Source organism: Hemitrygon akajei, chromosome 21 (assembly GCF_048418815.1).
Source record: "Hemitrygon akajei chromosome 21, sHemAka1.3, whole genome shotgun sequence".
Classification (NCBI taxonomy): domain Eukaryota; kingdom Metazoa; phylum Chordata; class Chondrichthyes; order Myliobatiformes; family Dasyatidae; genus Hemitrygon; species Hemitrygon akajei.
Genome location: NC_133144.1, coordinates 42,670,731 through 42,692,295, shown reverse-complemented (window position 1 = coordinate 42,692,295; position 21,565 = coordinate 42,670,731). Strand labels below are relative to the sequence as shown.

Below are 21,565 nucleotides of genomic sequence, written 5' to 3'. Positions count from 1 at the left end.
CATTCATGTTGCCTACTAGAGGCATAATGATAAAACTTCTTTAGCCACCTATAACTTACCTACCACCCTAGGCCATGGAGGAGACTTTCCTCAACTATGAGTGATACTCATCATGATTGATAAGATGATCTCCTGGTGTTTCAAGATAACATTAAAATTTTAACCATAACAGATACTTACTTTACCCTGTCCCAACACATTCTCCATCATAATTTATTGATAATTTTCTCATTGCTGGATAATAGATTAAGCACCCCCAAGGTATTTGTAGTTATCACATGTTTACAATGAATATTCAGTTAACAGAGATCATTGTGTTATGAGAAAAGGGAAGATAACAACATACACTGTGGCACTCATGATTATGGGTGGGGTATTGGTGCAAGGTACTGCACCAACCAATAGTGCAATGACAGAATTGTACACTTAATCTGGATGGTCAGACTGATGTAACAAAGACTTTCTTCTTCAACAGCTCTTCTATGGAGAGAGTGAAGTGCACAATGTTCCCTGGTGTACATCTAATGGATGATCTGACCTGGACCCACAACACCTCCTCATTACTCAAGAACACACAGCAGCATCTACACTTTCCGAAGAGATTAAGTTTGCAAGGCTCCCTGCCCCCCATTTGTGGCATTTACCGGGAGTGTTGTATACAAAGTACCTGAAGCATTGTTGAGGATCCCAACCACCCATCCCACAATCTCCTTGAGCCACTACCATCAGGAAGGAAGTACAGGATCATCAGGTCTAGGACAGCCAGACTGAGTAACAGCTTCCTCCCCCAGGCTGTGAGACTAATGAATACCCTGCCACTGCCGAGGTCTCGTCACTGGGACAGCAAGCTGTTTATTGTTTAAATACTGTTTACCTGTGCTGCGCACTTCACATGCATTTTGAATAATATTTTATTAACGTATTTGTGGTAATATCTTGTTTACTGTGCTGTGTGTGACGTATGTATTATGGTGCACTATGGTCCAGAGGAACATTGTTTGTTTCTATATATGTACAGTCAAATGAAAATAAACTTAAACTTGAACTTATGGTGGGTTTATGTGTTATCTCCCCTGTGTGGCGCACAATAGACCATATCAGACTGAAGTCATGTGCCATACTTGGATTTCACATGGACTTGACTGAGTTCAGATCGATCCTGTTCTGCCCATTTCACAGACAATGATGCCTTCAGAGAACACAGAGGTACATGCTGCCTGAAGTCTACACTCCAATATTACAAAAAGGGCCTTCAAATTCCCTCAAAGAGAGAAGAAACAACCAACACAGCTGAAAGGTTCTGATTTAAGAAATGTAACGCCACATCTATCCAAGTTAAGGTTTGGGATAAAGATGGAAAATCCAGGTTGAATTTATTAATGGAATTCTCAGTGCTTATCGAAACTTTTATTAACTTTTGCTGCAAAATATTATGCTTTACTACATTAAGCCTTCTCTGCCTTTCTATTTTGCATCCAATCAGAGAATTGAGGGTGCTGATCACAGGTAAAACGTATCCATCGAATTCAACCCCGTCTGTCAGTCTTCAAAATCATTGTAACTACAGTGAAGTTCTGAATTAGGTATGTTTGCTGATGGTGGAGGCTGGTGATTGGTTCTGGTTTCTGGATGATGGGTGGTGGTGTGGTGATAGGAAGAGGTATTTGGCAACTGGTTGGATTGCTGATGACTGGTGATAGGTATACGGTAGTTTTTATTGTCGGCGGTGATGATTGTGAGGGTTACTAATAGGAGCATAATTACCTTTCACCTCCTACTGGACAAAATACCCTGCACAATTTCTACTGTGTAGGAAATTGATCTAAAACAGCAACCCTGACTCTATGATGCAATCACAGCTGAGTTTACCTGTAGCTCTCAATGCGCTTTATACACTTCAATACAAAGTCCAAGGATGACATTTCCAACTGTCTGGAGCTGAATAACTTAAAAGTGCACTTCATCTCTGTGCTCTCATGGTCAATGTGTGATGGACTTACTGACCCCTATAGTTCCATGAGCCAGATTAGTCACTGCTTACTGGAGTGGAGGGGAGAGAAATGGAACACAAAGCCTTCTATTGATCAATAGTAGAAAAAAAAACAGACGCCTGTGGTTCATTCAATTCTCAGAAAGTTCTCAGTGGATCCTCTGAAGGGAAGTTAGTCTAACTTGGCCCTTTTCCAAAAGCAAAATTCAAAACATAGACAGAAGCCTTGCAAACCTACACCACTGTCTTCACATATTCAAACAGATTTATTTATACAATGTAAATTTTAGGTTGTTTGGTACCTCTGGGAGAAGTCATAGCTGGCCAAACCATATCAGCATTCCTTTGTTCTACAGGTATTTCTGAATTCAGAAGAATTTCTAATGATCAAACAGAATTTTCTGTGAAGAACCCTTTTTACGTACTTACATTGATGATTTTTAATTTGTAATGTAACTCTCCCAGAATGACAATGCTAATTCTGGCACCAGCAGAAATATTGACCTCAAGTCAAACCATCTATTACCTGAAGCAATGTCAAAAGCACTCAACTTCCAGTCACTGAGATACCCCATCACACCCATATGAGAGAAGCGATGACTTGAATACCAAGATGCCAAGACTGAATAACTCATTGTGAGCATGAAGGTACTGGGAGAAAATTGCTCCTAGTTCTGGCCACTGTAGTGCAAGGACATACCAAAGGGAAACAGACTCTCTCTATAAATGTTTATCCATGAAAAAGCTTATTATTATTGGGTGGTGTGCTGTAGAAACACAATTTCAATGGGTTCTCTGTTAATGAGTGACTTGAGCAATCCCTGCTGCCAGCGACTGATGTTTGAAGATTTCACAGTAAGTACTGCCAGATAAGACAGAGTACAAAATAATAATGAAAAATGAAGAAATCCACTGTTTGTTGCAGAAAACAAATTTAGAGAACTATTTACAGTTTACAATATTGTTATAGGCAGTATCAAGGGAATTATAGTTTAACTACAGGTAGAGGGAGGAGGGTAAGAGAGAGTAAGGGTAAAAACTACTGATAATTTCCGTGGAAAGCTGAGAATATCTGAGCAAATTTAAATGACTGAGGTGACCAAGAAATGAATGAACTGCAGTGATACCTTCCAGACCTGTATGTATATATATATATAGATCACCCTCCATCCAGTTCAAGAGTCAGAGAATTTGTGCACTGAGATGTAAACATAAACAAGAAAATAGAAACAACTTAGGAACTAATAAACTCAATTCTACATCCGGGCAAAAGGGTGCTGGGACATATGTAAACAAATTATTATAAGCAACATCAAAGGTTATCAAAGCAATAAAAATGCAAATGGAATTTATTTCTACTGGTTAGTACCTCAAAGTAGTGAAATTATATCAAAACTGCACACGACCTTGGTCAGGTTTTAGATAAACTGTTGTGTGTGGGGCACTCAACACATGACAATAATCACTTGCATGGGACAAAGAGCATACCTGCTTTGAAAAGGAAATAGGAACGTGAGAGAAGGTGTGAAATATCTCCTGAATGGTGAGATGTAATAGATGAAGGAGTTTCCACAGGGTATTAAAAACTGCCAAGCAAGTATGGAAGAAAGCCTGCTTCTGTCTATATATTCTGCATGATTGCTCTTTGCCTATCTGCTCACTTGACAGAAACCAATTTGCCACAGGGGAAATGTCTACAAAGAAAGAAATCTGATGCTCGCATCAATTTGGAGCATGATATTCGAATGGCCCTTTCACACAGCTGTTCCACTTTCTATTCTACAGTGCAGATCTTCCACAGTCATTGCCACTGGCTGCAGCCTCATGATATTGGAGATGATGAATAGGCCACATCTCCTGTAGTGGATGTCGGTTACATGGAAAAGATGGTCAATGTCCAGCTGAACTGATCCGAAGAGTTGGGTAGGGGGAGTTATATAGTGTCTCGATAGATGCACATTCAAGGCTTAGTGTGCTCCCTTGCCACAATAATAGGTACAGCCATTGATAACAGCAGAGATAAGCATGCCAATAGACAGTCTTGGCTGTTCCCGATGGTCCCTAGTCGTGTGCAAATAGAGAGGCTGTCTGGTTACTGCACCCTGCTACTGTTTAGAGGAAGGGACCTCCACATCCAGAACATAGCAACATCCTTCATTTCCACTGGAATCTCCTCCATTGTTATTGAGTAGCGAGTTCCAGTAACCATGAAGGAAAGATAATATATTTACAATACCTGGAAGACTTACTAAGATTCGGAGAGTCTGTGGCATCTCTGTCTGCTACCTTTGCCCTTCTTGTTGGTGAAGGTGCTATTGAAGCCTTGGTGAGATACTGCAGTGCAGCTTGTAGATAGAACACAGAAGAGCCATAGCGTCCCAGTGTGAGGAGTGTGACGGTGGGTGACTGAGCAACAGGCGGGCTGCTTTGCCCTTGGTGTGCTGAGTTTCTACTGTTGAGCTGGCACTTATGCAGGCATTATAAGGTTCTTGACTTTCCAAATGGAGAGCAGTCTCTTAGGTCACACCACAAGGTAGCCAGACTATGCCCTGCACTTGCAGCTACAATATTTATGTGACCAGTTAATATTCTGGTCAACATGAATACCTGTTATTCTAATGCCCATTGGATTCCAGTGACACACACCCACTTGCTTCCTAAGCTTGCCATCTGGGTGCAGTGATTTTGATGGTAGTTAGTCCATTTAGAGTGACTCTCACACCAACAGAATGCCATCAACAACTTCCGAGTTCAGTGAGTGCCAGCACTGTGATGAGAATGGAGAGGGGTGCTCAAGAACCCAACAAGGATTTGGGTTGCTTAAAATTTGAATGATCCTATTATAAAATATCCCTTCATTGGATCCATATTTAGTTCAGTATTCAACATTGACAAATGTGCATTTTGTTTCTTAAAGTTCTGTATTTACAGCAATGCTGTAGTATTATTAATTCATTATCATAATTGGTTACACCAGCTTTTCAGGGTTATTAAGCAAGTCAATTATTTATTTAAATGCCATTACAGTGTTATTGAACTGTAAATTTTTAACTGTGTTAATACTGTAGTTTTGTTGGATCAGAGCTGTCTTTTAAGATGAAACAGTACTGCTCTCTGGATTGTAAGGTCATCCTGAGCCCTTTTAAACGGCAGAAGATGAAGAGCCAATTGTGGCTGTAAATCCTCACTATTTGTACATTCACTCTTCCTGCCTCGATTTGTCAAACTCTGGCAGCTGGGGGGACCGAAGAGGAGTCAGTGCAGTGGATACAATGCCTGGAGAGACACAGCACTGCTGACCTACAAAGAAAAGTGTTCAGTTGTCTGGAATCAGAGGGAAGATGTGAGGAGGAGAGGCTGGAGCTTCATACGGTGCATGAAGATATCGGCTTTCCTGCCAAACAGAAAACCACACCACTCCAATTATTATCTGTGTTGCAGCAGAGCCCACTGCCATACAGCACAAGTAAAGGAGATGTTCTATAAATCATTTGTCAACCTATTTCATTCAACGTGGGCTTTTGTTTTTATAAGAGAATCAAATTCTCTGTTTCAAATTAAAGTATCAGCTTTGCACCTCAACTTTGAGGAGACACATAAATGAAAACCGGCTGACATTAGCTTCTGAAACCAACCTGTCAGAAAAATATCAGCCACCCGAGCAAAAGGGTCAGAGTCATAGAAAAGTCCAGCTTGGGAACATGCCTTTTGGCCCGTCTAGTCCACACAGAACCATTTAAACTGCCTACTCCCAACACCTGCACCAGGACCATATCCCCACCATCCACGTACCTATCCTGATTTCTCCCTTTGTTTAAGGAGGGAACTGCATTAGCACATTGTAAGAGGAGATAGTGAATTAGTGGTACAATGTATAAAGAGAAAGACATGTAACAATTACACTTACGGTACATACAGAAATATAATGAATACATTTTTAAAATTAAAATGACCAAGAAATTGTTCCTGAGGCCATGACTGACAAATCATGAACATTTCCGATTTTCCAGTACTAACAAAAGGCCATGGTCCTTCGTAAAATGTTAATTCTTGTGTTTGTTTCTCCACAGCTGATGTTTGACCAGCCGAACATTTCCAGCACTTTATGCTCTAGTCTTCCAGAAATTATAGAGCTTTTGTTTACTTTAGGCTTCACCTTTTTCTTTATCATTAAGTTTCCTTTGGAAGTCTGATATGCCTGATGGATTATTTCATTAAGATAATGCAGTAGGTGATGCCAATCCAAGCCAGTCAAGATATTCTCATGCTCTATCTGGGCCACATATCACTAAGTGATCTTGGGCATTGTGGCAGCCACAAGTCTGACCAGAATAGGGGAAGACATCAGAACACAAGCCTACAACTTGTATGGGACGTTATTCAGTTCCTCACAATGGATCTGGAGGAACTCAATGGGCCAGGCTGCATCTATAGAGGGAAATGTTGAACTGTCCACTTCCCTCCATGGATGCTACCTGACCTGCTGAGTTCCTCCAAATCCTTTGTATGTTGCTCCAGTTTTCCAGCATCTACAGCCTCTTGGTTCTCCATGGTCAGTTCTGACAACTTTGTTCACCAGGGAGGCTATGAAAGGGTTGCAGGACTGATTCACCTGATACCATTGCTGAAGGGGGTAAATCATTAGACAATCTTAGCTTGTGTATTCATTGAGGAGTTATCTAATTGAGGTATTTAAGGTGGCACAGTGGTTTTACAAATGGAAATTATATGCTTCAGATATAGTAATCAAGAGCAATTGAATATAAAGCAACACACACAAAATGCTGCAGGCCAGGCAGCATCTATGGAAAAAGAGTAACGGGTTGATGTTTCAGGCCAAGAACTGAGAAGGAAAGGAGAAGATGCCAAAATAAAAAAGATGGGGAGGGAAAAGAGACTAGCTGGAAGGTGATAGGTAAAGCCAGGTGAGTGGAAAAGGTCAAGGGCTGGAGAAGAAGGAATCTGATAGGAGAGAAGTGTTGACCATAGGAGAAACAGGAGGAGTGGACTCGGGGGAAGTAATGGGCAGGTGAGAAGAAGTAACACACACAAAGTTCTGGAAGAATTCAGCAAGTTAGGCAGCATCTATAGACAAAAATACAACATCCTTCCAGTCCTGCCGAAAGGTCCCGGCCCACAGCATTGACTGTACTTTTTTCCATAGATGCTGCCTGGCCTGCTGAGTTCCTCCAGCATTTTTTGTGTGTTGCTCGGGTTTCCAGCATCTGCAGATTTTCTTTTGCTTGAGGTGAGAAGAATGAAAAGGTCAGAGTGGGGAATCAAGGAAGGGGAGGGTGGAATTCCCTTATCGGAAAGAGAAATTTATATTCATGCCATCAGGTTGGAGGGTACCAAGACAGAATATAAGGTGTTGCTCCTCTACCCCGAGGGTGGCCCCATCTCAGCACAAGAGGGGACCATGGACTGATACAAAGGAATGGGAATGGGAATTGGAATTAAAATGTTTGGGCACTGGAAAGTCCCGCTAGTGGTGGAGGGTGTGGAGGTGCTCGACAAGCCAAGTACAAGCTATGTTGAAGCAACATGAGGAAGCAGTTTCTGTATGAAGGGTAGTGGAAAACATTAGTTCTTGCTTCCACACGCATATGGATTCAGGGATAGTTAACAGTATCAGGAGGGAGACTGACAGATGTGTAAAGTATCATGGGATATGTAGCAAAGATAGAGTAAGGTACATTTAACTTTGTATACTGGAGAAAGAAACAGTTTTAATAATGTAGGTGAAATATCAATTTCTGAAACAGCAATTTACTACCTGATTAGCTGCTTTACACATTAATGTGATAGCAACAATCTGCACAATATCGAAAACACAGAACATCTGAATTTAAAAAAAGATTTATTCGGTGTTCTATTATCTCTGTAGGAAGACAATGTCACTCTCTTTGTGTTGTGCTGGATATATTAAGGTTATCGCCTACAGTTTTCTTGCAAGAGACAAGTATCAGTGAATGTAAAAGCTTAATGATTGCCTGCCTGGTATAGGCATGTCCAAGCAGCCAACGCAAGTGATTTTCAACAGCTGCTTAATGGTTTCTTTTATGTGACATTAAATAATGCAGCATCCACAATGCAATAAGAATCCTGCAGAAATATTGTCTGACTTCAACAGAATCCATTATGTCAAACCAATATTATGCAATGAAAATAATATTGTAATCATTACAACTCAGCAAACAAGGAGAGGTACAATGAAATCCAAGGCACTTCATAAGAAGCTATTGTTAGAACACAGTTGACAACAACACCTTACATTTATACATCTCTCTGCACAAAACAAAACACCCCACGGTGGATTACAGGAAGAGTAGACAGCAATGAGCACAAGTAAAGGTAAATTTAGCAGATAAGTTAGATTTGTTATCTGGCTTATTTCTCAAAGGAAATACATCATTAGGTACAGATCCAAGCCAATCAAAATTATTTCATGCTCTATCCAGCTACATGAAGCTGCATAATCTTACAGATAAAATCAACTGTTTGAATAGGAATGGTTAACAGGAATGGGGGAAAGTATCGGAACTGCAGCTGCACTTCTTAATAGGATGCTAAGCTTAGTTCTAGATGTTACTCTGGAAGGTTTAGTTTACAGTTCAGGGTAGCAGGCAGTTTCTTCCATCCAGAGAGAAGACTATGAATGTAAGAAGATTAAAGGATAACCATTCAGGGGTAAAAAAAAGCAGAAAAGGGACTGGTGAAAAATTGAGAAAAGGGAAGATATGATAACTGCATTCTTGTTGCCAATGTTGGAAAGAGTGAGTGAATTAAGGGTAGAGCTCCAGAGGTTAAAAAATCTGAGTTAGGACAGGGCAGAAAAAGATTTAAGGAAACATAACAGGTAAACCTTATGAATCTACTCCGTCATTTAATAGATTACATCCAATGATCTGCCTTGTTCACTTTTCTGCCCAATTCCCATGACACTTGATTAGCATTCTTTTTAAAAATGTACAGTATTCTTGTCTTGAACATAATCAACCAGTGCGAATCCGAAGTCCTTTGGGAAAATGAATTCCAAAGATTAGTGAGTTCTTAAGAAATTTCTTGACTCTACATACTCATCTGGTCTTGCAGAGACTATACACCCTACCACCAAATTCTTCAGCCACAGTAGATAAGCCCTTTTTATGTATATTATTTATTACCATATGATGATTCCCCAGCCTGCATAATCGCAGTGATTTAGGAAAAATCTTAGTGACTCTTTCCGCATAAGATCACACCATTTCCAAAAACCAATCGAGCAACGCTATGCTACAGCTACCCAATGCAGTTAAGCTTTAAGTACAGGGTCCAAATGGAAGCCCAGCACAGATATAGAAAGTTTCCCTAGTACTTCACTCTTACCAGTAATAAAGCTGAATGCAGCATTTGCCATTTGAATTGCTTGCTCTATCTGTTTGCCGGCTCTCAGTGTTTCAGAAGCAAGCACACTAAGATCCTTCAGCACACCAACAAGCATTTCTTATTCACCATTTCAAAGAATATTCTTTATTCTTATTCTTTCTAACAAATATGCATGTTTCCATTTTGAACTCTGGGTACATCATACTGAGTGCTAGAGGAGGTTTGAAGGATTGAGCTGCCTTCTACTGCTCCTAGTTCCCTATGACCTTATGTTCAGATCGCGTTGTACTATGGGCAAACTTGGATGGTCTATCTTTTCAGCTGAGTATTTCATGTAAGTTGTGAACAATTCAGGCGTCAGTGCTGATCATTGGAGCAATTAACTACCAATCCGTATGAAAGTCATGAAAGCTACTCTGCAAAACAACAAACCTCACAACACATATCAGTGATATTAAACCTGAGTCCGATTCTGATTCTACTCTCCTTTCCCCGTCCTTTAATGAATCCTCCCTATCCCTAATCCATTACGCCCAATCCAATTTTAGGAAAACCTTCTATGAGAAATTGTGTTTGTCAAATATAATGGGTAAATTGGTTCATTACTGTCACATGCAACAAAGTACAGTGAAAAACTTTGATTTGCATGTCGTCCATGGAGATTATTTCATCACTTCAGTACATTGAGGTAGGACGAGGGTAAAACAATAACAGAATGCAGAATTACATGTCGTAATTAGAGAGGAAGTGTAGTACAGTCAGACTATAAGGTGTAAGGGCCAGGATGAGGTAGACTGTGAGGTCAAGAGTGCGAGTCAATGTACAGGAGGTCCTTTGAAGATGAAAGCACAAGGGCAGGTGAAGGGAACCAGTAGATGTAGAGTACGCAGATTTTCAAAATACTTACATATAAAATAACAAATTCTATGTGAAAGCTTGTTAAAAAGGAAGAAATACAATATGCAATGATTTCCTCTAATCCGCCACATTTTATAGAATACAGCAAAGAAATAGCTCTTTTGACCCACCACATCCATTCTGGTCTTTTGCCCATTTACATTGATCCCATTTGCCCTCATTAGGTCTGCATTCTCTTAAATCAGTGGTGGCTCTACCAAATGATACAATGCAAACTCAATATAACTCAGTTATCAGGGGACAACTTTGACACCCGAGTTACGCTGGTTACTCACTTTACAAGTGAAATTAACATTTATTTAATTTTCATCTTGTGACAAGACAATAATACACAGAGGGTACCTTAGATCATGATTTGATGGGCTGTGTTATAATGAGGTTGCAGAGGGTTATTATTTTCTGAATACCTGTCACCACATTCTGATTAACACATGCACAGAGCTTCCTAAGAGCTGATAACAAATCTTCTTTCCCACTCTTTCTTTTAATAATGATGATGCATTTGTTTACATTTAAAATACTTAGATCACTTCAGATTGAAATGGGGATAAAATAAATTCCTGGATACAATGTCTGACCATAGATCAAAAGCCAGTGAAGGACTGTAGTAATGGATCTATAAGGTATGGTAGCAGGGTAATGTACTAAATGGTGCTGTAGTGGTGAGACTAATAGGGAGATTAAGCTTGGAGGTGAACAAAGACTCTGTTCAAGGTGTGGGTGAGGCAAGGGCATAAACAGATTATATTCTTAGGATGCAAACAAATAATATTGGCAATGTATCAGTTCGTGGTTTGAGTTTAACAGCACAACAAGGTTCCAAGTTTAATATGCAAATTTACAAATACAATTCACTTTCTTTGTCTAGTAATTATATCCTAGATTGAAAAATATTCTTCCTTTATCTGAGGAGGCGGAGCTAAGTAATTATGGCACCCAACGGCGACTCCTTTGTTTGTATCTTCGAAAACAGTTCTATTTCCATCTTTAATATCTCTATTTTTCCCTTTCAGGGTTCTTTTGAGGACCCTGACCTGGAGTTACACACTGACTACGGTTCTTTGTGGGAATGGGACCCGCTCTCGGCCGCTATTCGGCACGCCAAAGGTTTGGTCTAAGATTTCGGCACGGATTCAGAAGCCTGGGACCTCGAGGAAGTAGAGATGGGCAGATCAAGGGTCGGTGTCACCACAAGAGACCCGTGTGTTGTTGGGGGAGTCGGGACCCGGGATCCTTGCGATCTTCAGGCACAGAGCTCAAAAAAAGTGATGTAACGAACTTTTAACATCATAAACCAGTGAGTTGTTTAAGTCTCCCCACTCATTGAAAAATGGAGTCACCTCTTTCTCCCTTATTAGGAGAGACAGAGAGCCTGCAGCATGTCAAATTATCGGCTGAACAATGTAGTCTTTGGAGTAACTGCAAGTCTGTGTCTTTGCTATTGCTTTGCTCACGTTTGAGTGCTAGTAGCGGGTGCGCTTTATTTTTGCCAGTGAGGGAGGGAGGATTGTTGCTCGCTGCCACCTACGTGTGGGAGGGAGGGGAGCTGGGGGTGGGGGGACTTTGGGGTTCTAATATTTAACTGTCATTCATTCTTGGGGTACTCAGTTTTCACGGATGGGTGCGAAGAAAAAGCATTTCGGGATGTATATTGTATACATTTCTCTAACATTAAATTTGAATGTAATGTCAAAGGTTCAAATATGAACCTTTGAACAGAGTCAATATGGAGAATACGGTGCTTTTCCAATCATGTCATCCACTGTCAAGACAGTTTCCCTCTTTTGTCAGAGAAAGGATGGGAATTAGGAAAACTATGGATGTGGAGAGGATGTTTCCTACGGTGGGGGGATCTAGGACCAAAAGACACAGACTCAGATTAGAAGGACATCCCTTTAGAACAGATGAGGAGGTATTTCTTTAGCCAGAGGGTGGTAAACCTGTGAAATTCATTGCCACAGATAGCTGTGGAAGCCAAGTCATTTGGTATATCTAAAGTGGAGGTTTGATAAGTCAGGGTATCAAAAGTTACAGGGAGAAGGCAGTAGAATGGGATTCAGAGGGATAATAAATTAGCCATGAAGGAGTGCTGGACTGGAATGGAATAGACAGACTCAGTGAGCTGAATGGCCTAATTCTGGTCCTATGCCTTGTAGTCTAAACACACACATCAACTTTAACTGTGCACATGCAATGCTTCATTTCTCACACTGGGTATCACAGTGAAAGCTTGTAATTATGATTCAACTTTGGACATTTTTTTTGCTGTGAACATATATACATAAAAATGGTAAATTCTTCCAAACTATGAACCCTGGTCAAAAGTTTTGCTACTTTAGCTGGGACTGAATTTGCAATTTGCTTGAGCTTCAAAAACATTGATCCTTATCGAGGACTCATTTGCCTTCTTTCAGGTGGCCTCTGGGTAACAGATGAATTACTAATAGTGAAATATCCTGTCCAATGCCCCTACCAAATAACTGTAGATAGATATACTTTCATCTGTTTCCATCCTAACTGGACACTACCATAGCACTTCCTGCATTTGAATTATCTCCAGTTCATGCCTAAATGACCTGAGCTTTCTTGACTGCCTAAATGAATTCTATCTGAAGATACATGAGACCTTCTGCAATCACCACTGAATAAAAATTTCCACCCACTTATAAAATAAAATTATCCACATGCCCAAAGTGCTAACAAAGCACACGGACTGAATCTACAGCAACCATTCCATTAAACCAGCCACTGTACAGTTTTGGCAGTAGATCTGGAAGGACTTAACTGACTTTCTGTCCTACCCTGTGGAGCAGCAAATGAGCCCAATCCACCACTCGTAATAAAGTGAACATTCAGTGCTCAGAGAATCAAGGGCATAAACTTCCAGCTAACCAGGGCTGCCATGTTAAAATGCAGCAGACAGGAGCACCGTGCTCTATTTGCATTTCACACTCATCTCATGATGCAGGAACAAACACTGTTCAACCTCATTAGTATCTTCACTTCAGCTGATGTGCTGTCAAATTGGATGCAAAACTGGCACCAATCATTCCTTTCTACCGCACATACAAAAATGACACTGAAAGGCGTTATCAGTCTACTTCAAAAAATTTCCAAGCAGTAAAATTTCTTGGGGACATTATTGATCAGAAGCAACCTATATTTCAACACCAGCAAAATCCTAAATTAAAAAATCAATGCAAATTTATTATTGGAGACAATGTGCAGAATGTGAGTAAGTGATCTGAATGGTTGAAAAATAATTACTTATGTATGAAAGGAGTTTATTTGGATAAATGTGCAACAGGGAAATAGATATCATACTTCAGAGCAGTCGCCCTTAAGGTGTCACATCAAATACAGGAACTTGTTCATCAGTATTTGCCCGAGGACCCCATCCCTTCATGAAAAGCATCCACCTCCCTACCTCTCTGTCACTGTGTTTTACTCATTCCAGTAAAGAAGTTACTTCTTCCAGTTCTTAAATTGAAATATCAAAAGTAAATTATTTATAAAATTACAATGATGAGTATCAAAAAATACATGCTCAAATTATACTATTAATAAGCTCTGAGGGAATGCAGGTGAAATTCAGAACTTCTGGGGAAACCCTATCACCGTGCTGATTTTCATGGATTTCTGGAAGCACAATCCTATGTATCTGTAAGTGGATTATCCCTAAAAGCTAGAAATGTCTTCAGGTCCATGAGGAACATATGGAGATCAACCAGATACAGTGTCCACACCAAGGTGAAGCTGTACCAGAACAGTGTTCTGTCCACACTCTCCTGTGAGTCAAAATGCTGGCGCATGACTAAGAGCAACTTTGTCAAGCTGTCATCATCCCACACCACGAGCCTCAGAAGATTCCCCTTATTTTCTGCTCAAGAAAGATATCCAACTATGCCCTACTCATTCAGAGTCATCAATAGGGCAAGGCCACAATCATCATGAGGAAATGTTGGAGATGGATTGGGCATGTGATGAGAAGAAATGGCAATTCCATCATCAAGATAGCATTTCACTGGACCCTTGAAAGTTGGAGGAAATGTGGAAGACCAAAAACAACCTGGTACCACAACATACAGGCAGAAATGACGACCCTCAACCACATCTGGGGCACAATAGAGAAGATTACCAAGGACAGAGATGGAGGACATTCATTGTTGCCCTAAGCACCAGTGGCATAATGGGCAGCAAGTAGGAAAGCAAGGTTTCATGATATAATACTCTCATATCTGCAAGAACGTCAAAACCTTTGCTAGAAACCATCTTAGCCAAGACAGAAAGTCTGGATCTAAGTCTTAAATAAAGTGATTCTAGATCTGACATTTTCCACTAAACACCAATTGTGCATATTATTGTTTGTTAATAAATAAAAGTTGTCTTCAAATCAACATCATCAATATTCTCTGTTGTTCCAAATTATTGATGTGACACATGGAGGGCACTATACATCTGTCACAAAAAATATATAAATTCTCCAAAAATTAAAGTATCTTGTAAATGTGTGTACAATGGAAGTTTGTGCAAGACTAAAATAGTAAGGTAAAGATCAGAGCAAATGTATTCTCAGGAACTAAGGGCACAGCAGAGGTTAATATACTCACTGGTAGGAGAAAAATCAATCAAATTAACATTTGGACAGAAGTATGACTATGAAATGCAGGCTTCCCAATGATTGCTGTGGAGGTACTTTCTTGTCATAGAGATCTATTGCCATTTCTGACTCAATCCGACATGAACATTGAACAATTCAAAACTGATTGTCAATAGTGTTAAGGGTGCAATTGGAATATAACTTAATGTTACAAGACTAACATAATAAGATCAAAGGGCAATCGGGTAAAATCTGATGTCACGGATCACCTCTGCACATTGGATTACGGGAAGATTATTGGAGGCAAAACACCTAGAGATAGGTTTTACAGTTGTAGGTTCTTATGAATGAAGTGGCAGATGGGCCAAATAACCTCCTTCCAGAAATATTATGTTTAACAACTTTTCAGAGATTGTAATTGCAACTTGTAATTTAATTTAAACTTGGTTGGATTCCTTCGGCCAAAACGAAGAACAAACGATATGGCCGTTCTTGCCTGTTAGCTCTCAAAAGCAACTATCATAAAGCACATGAAAAATATTCGTCCCCGTCTAATGTGAGCTCGCAAACGCCCCACACCACTTTTACACCACATTTTTTTAATATTGTGTAACAGAAGTCCGCAATGTGGGTTCTGCGAACTCAAATTCTGATAGGACTGCTCTTCCGGAACAACAACACGACGAACAAATGTGCTTGGCATAATGAAGTTGCAGTATTCCCTCACACTGCAATACTTAACCCGTACCAAAGGTAACTGCCCTCACAGCACATAACTGTACAGTGAATAATACCCGTATTGAGTTACGTAACAATAATCCATTGCTTAAGATCCATCATATGTTAAGCGTAGGGATGCAGATCCTCTTAATGCCCGTGGCTCAGTACCCTCGGGGAAGTACTGAGCCCGTGCTGTATTCTATCCCCCACAAACAGGGAAGGGGGGAGTAGGGAAGATCCAAATATTGAAACCTCTGTCAGCTGCTCCCTCAGGTTTTCCAGCGGCTCGCCTCTGAATAGGAAGCTGCAAAGCTGGATACTGCACAGTTACATTAAACCCGTGCAGATGTGTTTTTTTTTTAATCCTTTCTTCAGGATTATTAGTTTGAATGCAATGCAGCAATCTCTCTCCGACAAAACCAGCGGAAGCAAACAGGGTCTGAATTGCGCAATAATCCATCCGCCCGTGAACGGATTTGCAACTGAAAGCGTCAGGATGCATTTGGAGCCCATGATTACTGAGTGAAACCTCGCACTCGGTACTTGCTGGTTAGCAGCTATCTCCGGGGGAGTTTTCCCGCAGGAAGCCCCGGGAGCCAAATCGGGAGACTGTGTCATTACTGGAAATAGCTAAGGACATAAGCGAGTCCCACCATCATCCCTACCCCACCATCAATCAATGGAAAACTGTGACAATACTCCTTCATTCCTTAGCGAACAGCGCCCACCACCGGCTGAGGCCGCCGAGTAGATATCCCCTCACGCACCACTCGGTTGTTTGTTTGGGGGTATTATCAGATTGGTTTCCGTCGATGATGCAACAAGAGAGGAGTAAACATTTGAGAAACTCGGAGTTGGGTTTTTGGTTCTGCTTCAGAGGCCGAGCATGTTATTGGGAAGGATTTGATTGCATTATTTTCTAATGCACCTACCTTCCTGCACTGTCTGAAAGGGATTGTTCGCCTCGACGAATTTGATGGAATAGGTTATTTTCTCGCTTTGTAAAATGTCGTCATTGAGACTGAGGTCGGAGACGGCCAGCTGAAAAACCTCGTCATCCTTCGCCGCACTCTCTTCAAAAATTGCACCTGTCAGGGGAAAGGAACATGCTCAGAAGATGTCTGACTACAATCATTTCCTAAGTTTACCTAAACTGTCTTTCCTACTGTTCCTAAGAATCATTTCAGCACTAGGGAACTGTCCACCCGGGCTGGTGATAAAAGGTCTGACAGCCAGTTCCCATTCATTTCCTCATTCAGAAATTTCAAACAAAAGGCATAAAAATAATTAAAGACCAACAATAACGCAACAACTGGTTAATGTGTGGACTGGTGTCGCTTGATAAACACAAAAACAAGTCTCTCGGAATGCATTGGTCCCATAGGTACACTATTGTTGAAAAGGTATCATTTACTGGTCTATGAGGTTACATTAAAGGCCCGCTCCCAGGAGCTTCATGCAGCGGAGTAATCCAAGGAATAATTGTCATCTAGGAAAAATGTCAGTAATGCGTGATAAAGTAATTAATAAACGAATAAATTTGTTGCCTGACTGATTAACTTCTCATTAAAATAAAAATAATTACTGTCCACAGTGACTGATTATAGTCAAACTCGGATAGTACAACTCCATGTATCCTGTAAAGTGTATGGTTGTTTATAGACATCCTGTATAGTCCAGACCTGTGTAACAGAGTTCTGCAACAGAAGTATCAAAATCCTGCGCAGACCTCCACAATATTCCAGGGCCCCATACAGAGTAGGTTCATAGGAAAGATGTAAAAACAAAGATGCCTTACTTCTAACTCTTGACTAGAGAAAATATCAGCATCATAGCAAAAGTTGGTTGAAGCTAAGGTTAGGATTCTGTGTTTGTGTGTAATTTGAGAGTCTTCATTCTCTCTCCGTGGACTGGAATTGAAAGGTGGGCTGGATCCCAAAACGGGAGGTCCCTGTGTCCGCAATGTTTGTTTGGACACATCTAATCTCGGTGTCTTTAATTACAAGTGCATCATGTTACTAACACTGTATACCCTTCCCGAATCTGAATCCGTGTGTGTGTGTGTGTACGAGTTATCACTGTAAACAGTTAAGAAACTCTCACGACGCAAAATGATAGCAATTCGATTGGTACTCTCTTCGCAATAAACCGCTTAGGCCGCTTTATGGCCAGCTACAGCTGCATAAAATGGTATAAGCGGGACAGATCTTGGCGTCCGAAGCCCGAAGCCTTATGGTGTACAGGTGTCCGTATACCCCGATGCACAGCAGAGCCCGAGGAGCCACTGCAGCACTGCCGCCTCTGGGGAGCGCACCCTGACCCCCCATTCCCCTTCGCCCCATTCTTTGTCGGATTACTGACCGCTGAATTATCTTGCCCCCTATTCTTGCCATTGCAATTGGCATTCCTTAAATCGACAAAACGAGACTGTGAAGTGCAAGGCTACAGGTCGTTGAACCGAGCTCCGGTCTAGCCCTTCGTGGGTTCACGCTTTCATTTCAATTATGAACCGAGGCGAGAGGCCCCAGTCCCTCGCAGGGTGGCGGGGATAGGGGGAGGGAGCTCGTCCTGTGTCGGGAGCAGAGGTATTCAGGGCGGTTGGGATAATGTGGTTGAGTTCGAACAATTGGGACGAGGGAATGAAGATCGGGACAGGAAAGCTGGGAATGAGAAAAGGTAGTGGAAACAGATCGGAGTGAAAATAAGGGTAGGGGAGATCTCCTTAAACTTTTATGTGACGGTTGTCAGGAAAAGCGGCGGTTCATTTAGAGACGAATCTGAAGGCACGGAGAGGGGCTCAGGGCAGAAAGTTTGTTGGGTTGTGAGTGTTGGGTCGCGAGGGTTTTGGTGCTGTGGAGTTTGGAGGTTTGGGTTGGAAGGGAGAGAGATGAGCAGAACACGGTTCTACATTCCAACACTGAGCTCCGGCTCACAGCTCACCCCGGTGTCGGTCCAGACGGAATCCCACACCTTTCCTGCTCCCTCCGAGTCTGGTTGGAGATAGAAGAAGAGAAGGCAGCCGCCCCAACTTCGGTTGCCTTCCCGCCCACCCTCCTCAAACATTCCCCCACCTCCCCTAACCCTCGACATTCTCCGACCCATCGACCCATTCACAATACAGGCAGGCACTGCTTGTCGTCGCCGGCTTCTTACCGATGTGGATGATGGAATCTGCTCGCACTAAATCGCTGCCAAAAATCCAAGACAAGGCGGCTAAGAGGCACAGGGGTAGAACTTCCATTTTTTCCTTGGCGCATCAGTCGGTTCGGGGCAGATCCTAATACAACCCCCACCGCAGGGAAGCGCGCACACACACATACACACTATATACGGCCGCGACAATTAATAATCGGGGGGGGGGGGGGGGGGGGGAACGCGGGCTGGGCGAGAGGGGGGCAAGGAGAAAACGCAAAGTGCGCGGAGCCGGCGCTTCTCGCCACCAGCTCCCGGACATAACATCCAAATTGCGGAGGTGTCTCTGCGCCACGTGATTGCAGTGTGTGTGTGTGTGTGTGTGTGTGTGTGTGTGTGTGTGTGTGTGTGTGTGTGTGTGTGTGTGTGTTTGCGTGTGTCTATGTATGTCTGTAAGTATGCGTGTGTATATGTGTGTGTGTGTGTGTGCGCGTGTGTGTGTCTACATGGAACTACGCGGAGAGATGGAGTCAGATTAAAAAGGAGCGCGCCGTACACTAGCAGAGAGAAAGCGAGAGAGAGAGAGAGATAGATAGATAGAGAGAGGGAGAGAGAGATAGATAGAGAGAGAGAGCGAGAGAGAGAGAGAGAGAGAGAGAGAGAGAGAGAGAGAGAGAGAGAGAGAGAGAGAGAGAGAGAGAGAGAGAGAGAGAGAGAGAGAGAGAGAGAGAGATGAGGAAACGAGGGGGCGAAGGGAGATGCTGGGAGGGTTCAACCGTTCTCCATGGGGGTCCGATCTAGGACCTTGCAAGGTTTCTCCGGGAGAAAACCTCAAGGGTTTACGGGAGGAGATTTGGGGCTTAAAGTGTTAAAGGTGACGGGACGAATGGGCGCCGGGACTTTGGGAGGGGGTGCGGGGGTGCCTTTTGTCCCGTGACCCCAATTAACCTGTGGCGAGCTGGGAAGGATGTGAAACAGCAGCTGGGGGGTAGCGCTGTAAGTTTGATTTACGGGGGGGGGGGATGTCTGAGGAATAGATTGAAGGGCGGATGTGACCGTGTAACCGCCGCCACCAGTGTGTGTGTGTGTGTGTGTGTGTGTGTGTGTGTGTGTGTGTGTGTGTGTGTGTGTGTGTGTGTGTGTGTGTGTGTGTGTGTGTAAGACAGGGAGCGCGTCGGGGAAGACAGCGTGTATTCCCTGGTACGTGTGTGTGTGTGTGTGAGAGAGAGAGAGAGACAGAGACAGAGACAGAGAAAGAGCGAGAAAGAGAATACCTCAAATTAATAGAATCGCAGGATTTTAAGATTTGTTTCTGACAGTGGAAGATGTGTGGGACCCGGCACTCATCGCGCCAGGATAGGAGGGTCTCCGGTAGAACTTAAGGTGCAAGCCATAATCTTGAGACAAAAAGCCGGGCAGTCGGGTTTGTTTAATGCCGGTAAAAATGTTTGTAAATAGAAGGTCCAGACGTCTGGCTGATGATTGATAGCGGGTTTGAAAGTCTGTTGTGAATCAGACATTGTCTTCCGAATACTTCACCGCCGTCGGAACATTGGGAAATGTCATAGAAACTTCAGTACTAATAATGTCAAATTCCTGCTGTGTGCTGGGGGTAGACTGAGAGAGTGAGGTCGCGCGTGGGTTAATTGAGAGCCCACCCTGCAAATAAGTCCGGTGCTCTCAAAAGCCAGTCGTTTTTTATGCTTGAAAAAGGAGAATAAGAGGAGTTAACAGGGGAAAATAAACGGGGCCAGAGTCAAAGAACCATTCCAAGGTGCCAGAGAAGCTTCGGGTGAAGCAGTCCGTCCGGACCATGGCCAATGAAAAGAAATCGAGGGAAAAAGCTTTAAGAAAGGAGCGAGTTGGAGAGGGGCTGAAAATGATTGAGAAATATTGAAACATGTGCGGCGGATCATAAGAGAAGGGGAGGTTTATCCCCACAAACTAATGGGACTCAACATTGCACAGGATGCGTGGACATTGGAGAGGGTTCGATGCGGGCAAAAGCAAAAGGTCGCTATCTTTTGATGCTACGGATATTATATGAGGAGAGCACACAGTTCTGAGGCTATGAACCGTCGGGCTGAGTGGTTCATAACCATTCAGCTCTCAATTAATTTAGGAATCAATCCAGAAAAAAATGCATGTGAACAGTGTGAATGCCGAGTTTTCCGGCTACAGTGCGCTTTCGTTTCGCCACTGGCTGCAGGAGACAGTTTCAGTACCAGGGTGGACTGGATAATTCAAAAACCTTGAGAAACTTCCATAGATGTGTGGTGCGAAGTGTATTGACTGTCTGCAAGTCGACCCTGTATGGAAACACCAATGCCTTTGAACGGAAGATCCAACAAGAAGTAGTGGATTCGGCCAGCTACGTCAGGGGTAAAGCCCTCCCAATCATTGAACACATCTACATGAATGGCCAGGAAAGCAACATCCGTCATCAAAGATCGTCGCCACTCAGGCCATGCTCTTCTCTCAGTGCTGCCATCAGGTAGAAGGTACAAGTGCCTCAGGACTTGCTTCACCAGGTTCAAGAACAGTTACCAGCCCTCAACCATCAGGCTCCTGAACAATAGAGGATAATTACTCATCTATTGAAATGATCCCACAACCAATGATCTCATTTTAAGGACTCTTTATCTTGTTATTTCATGCTCTCCTTGTTTATTGCTATTTATTTATTTATATTTGCATTTGCACTGCCTGTAGTCTTGTATGCTCTTCCCCTTTTATTGATCCTGGTTAGAGTTACTATTCTATAGATCTATTGGGTATGCCCACAGGAAAAGGAATTTCAGGGTTGTACGTGGTGGCATATATGTACTCTGATAATA

At 42.3% G+C, this 21,565-nt stretch overlaps 1 protein-coding gene across 1 annotated transcript in view; it reads right to left on the bottom strand.

Annotated features, from left to right (window-relative positions):
* LOC140714256 (glutamate receptor ionotropic, delta-1-like) overlaps window positions 1-18,954 on the bottom strand; it is an 870,844-nt gene extending 851,890 nt beyond the window's left edge. Inside the window, exons 1-2 of the mRNA XM_073025312.1 lie at window positions 18,750-18,954; window positions 16,529-16,684 (exon numbers count right to left, since the gene is read on the bottom strand). Of these exons, the coding sequence (XP_072881413.1) occupies window positions 16,529-16,684; window positions 18,750-18,837 (244 nt within the window). The 5' untranslated portion in view covers window positions 18,838-18,954. The remainder of the gene's footprint in view (window positions 1-16,528; window positions 16,685-18,749) is intronic.
* Window positions 18,955-21,565: the final 2,611 nt, after the last annotated feature.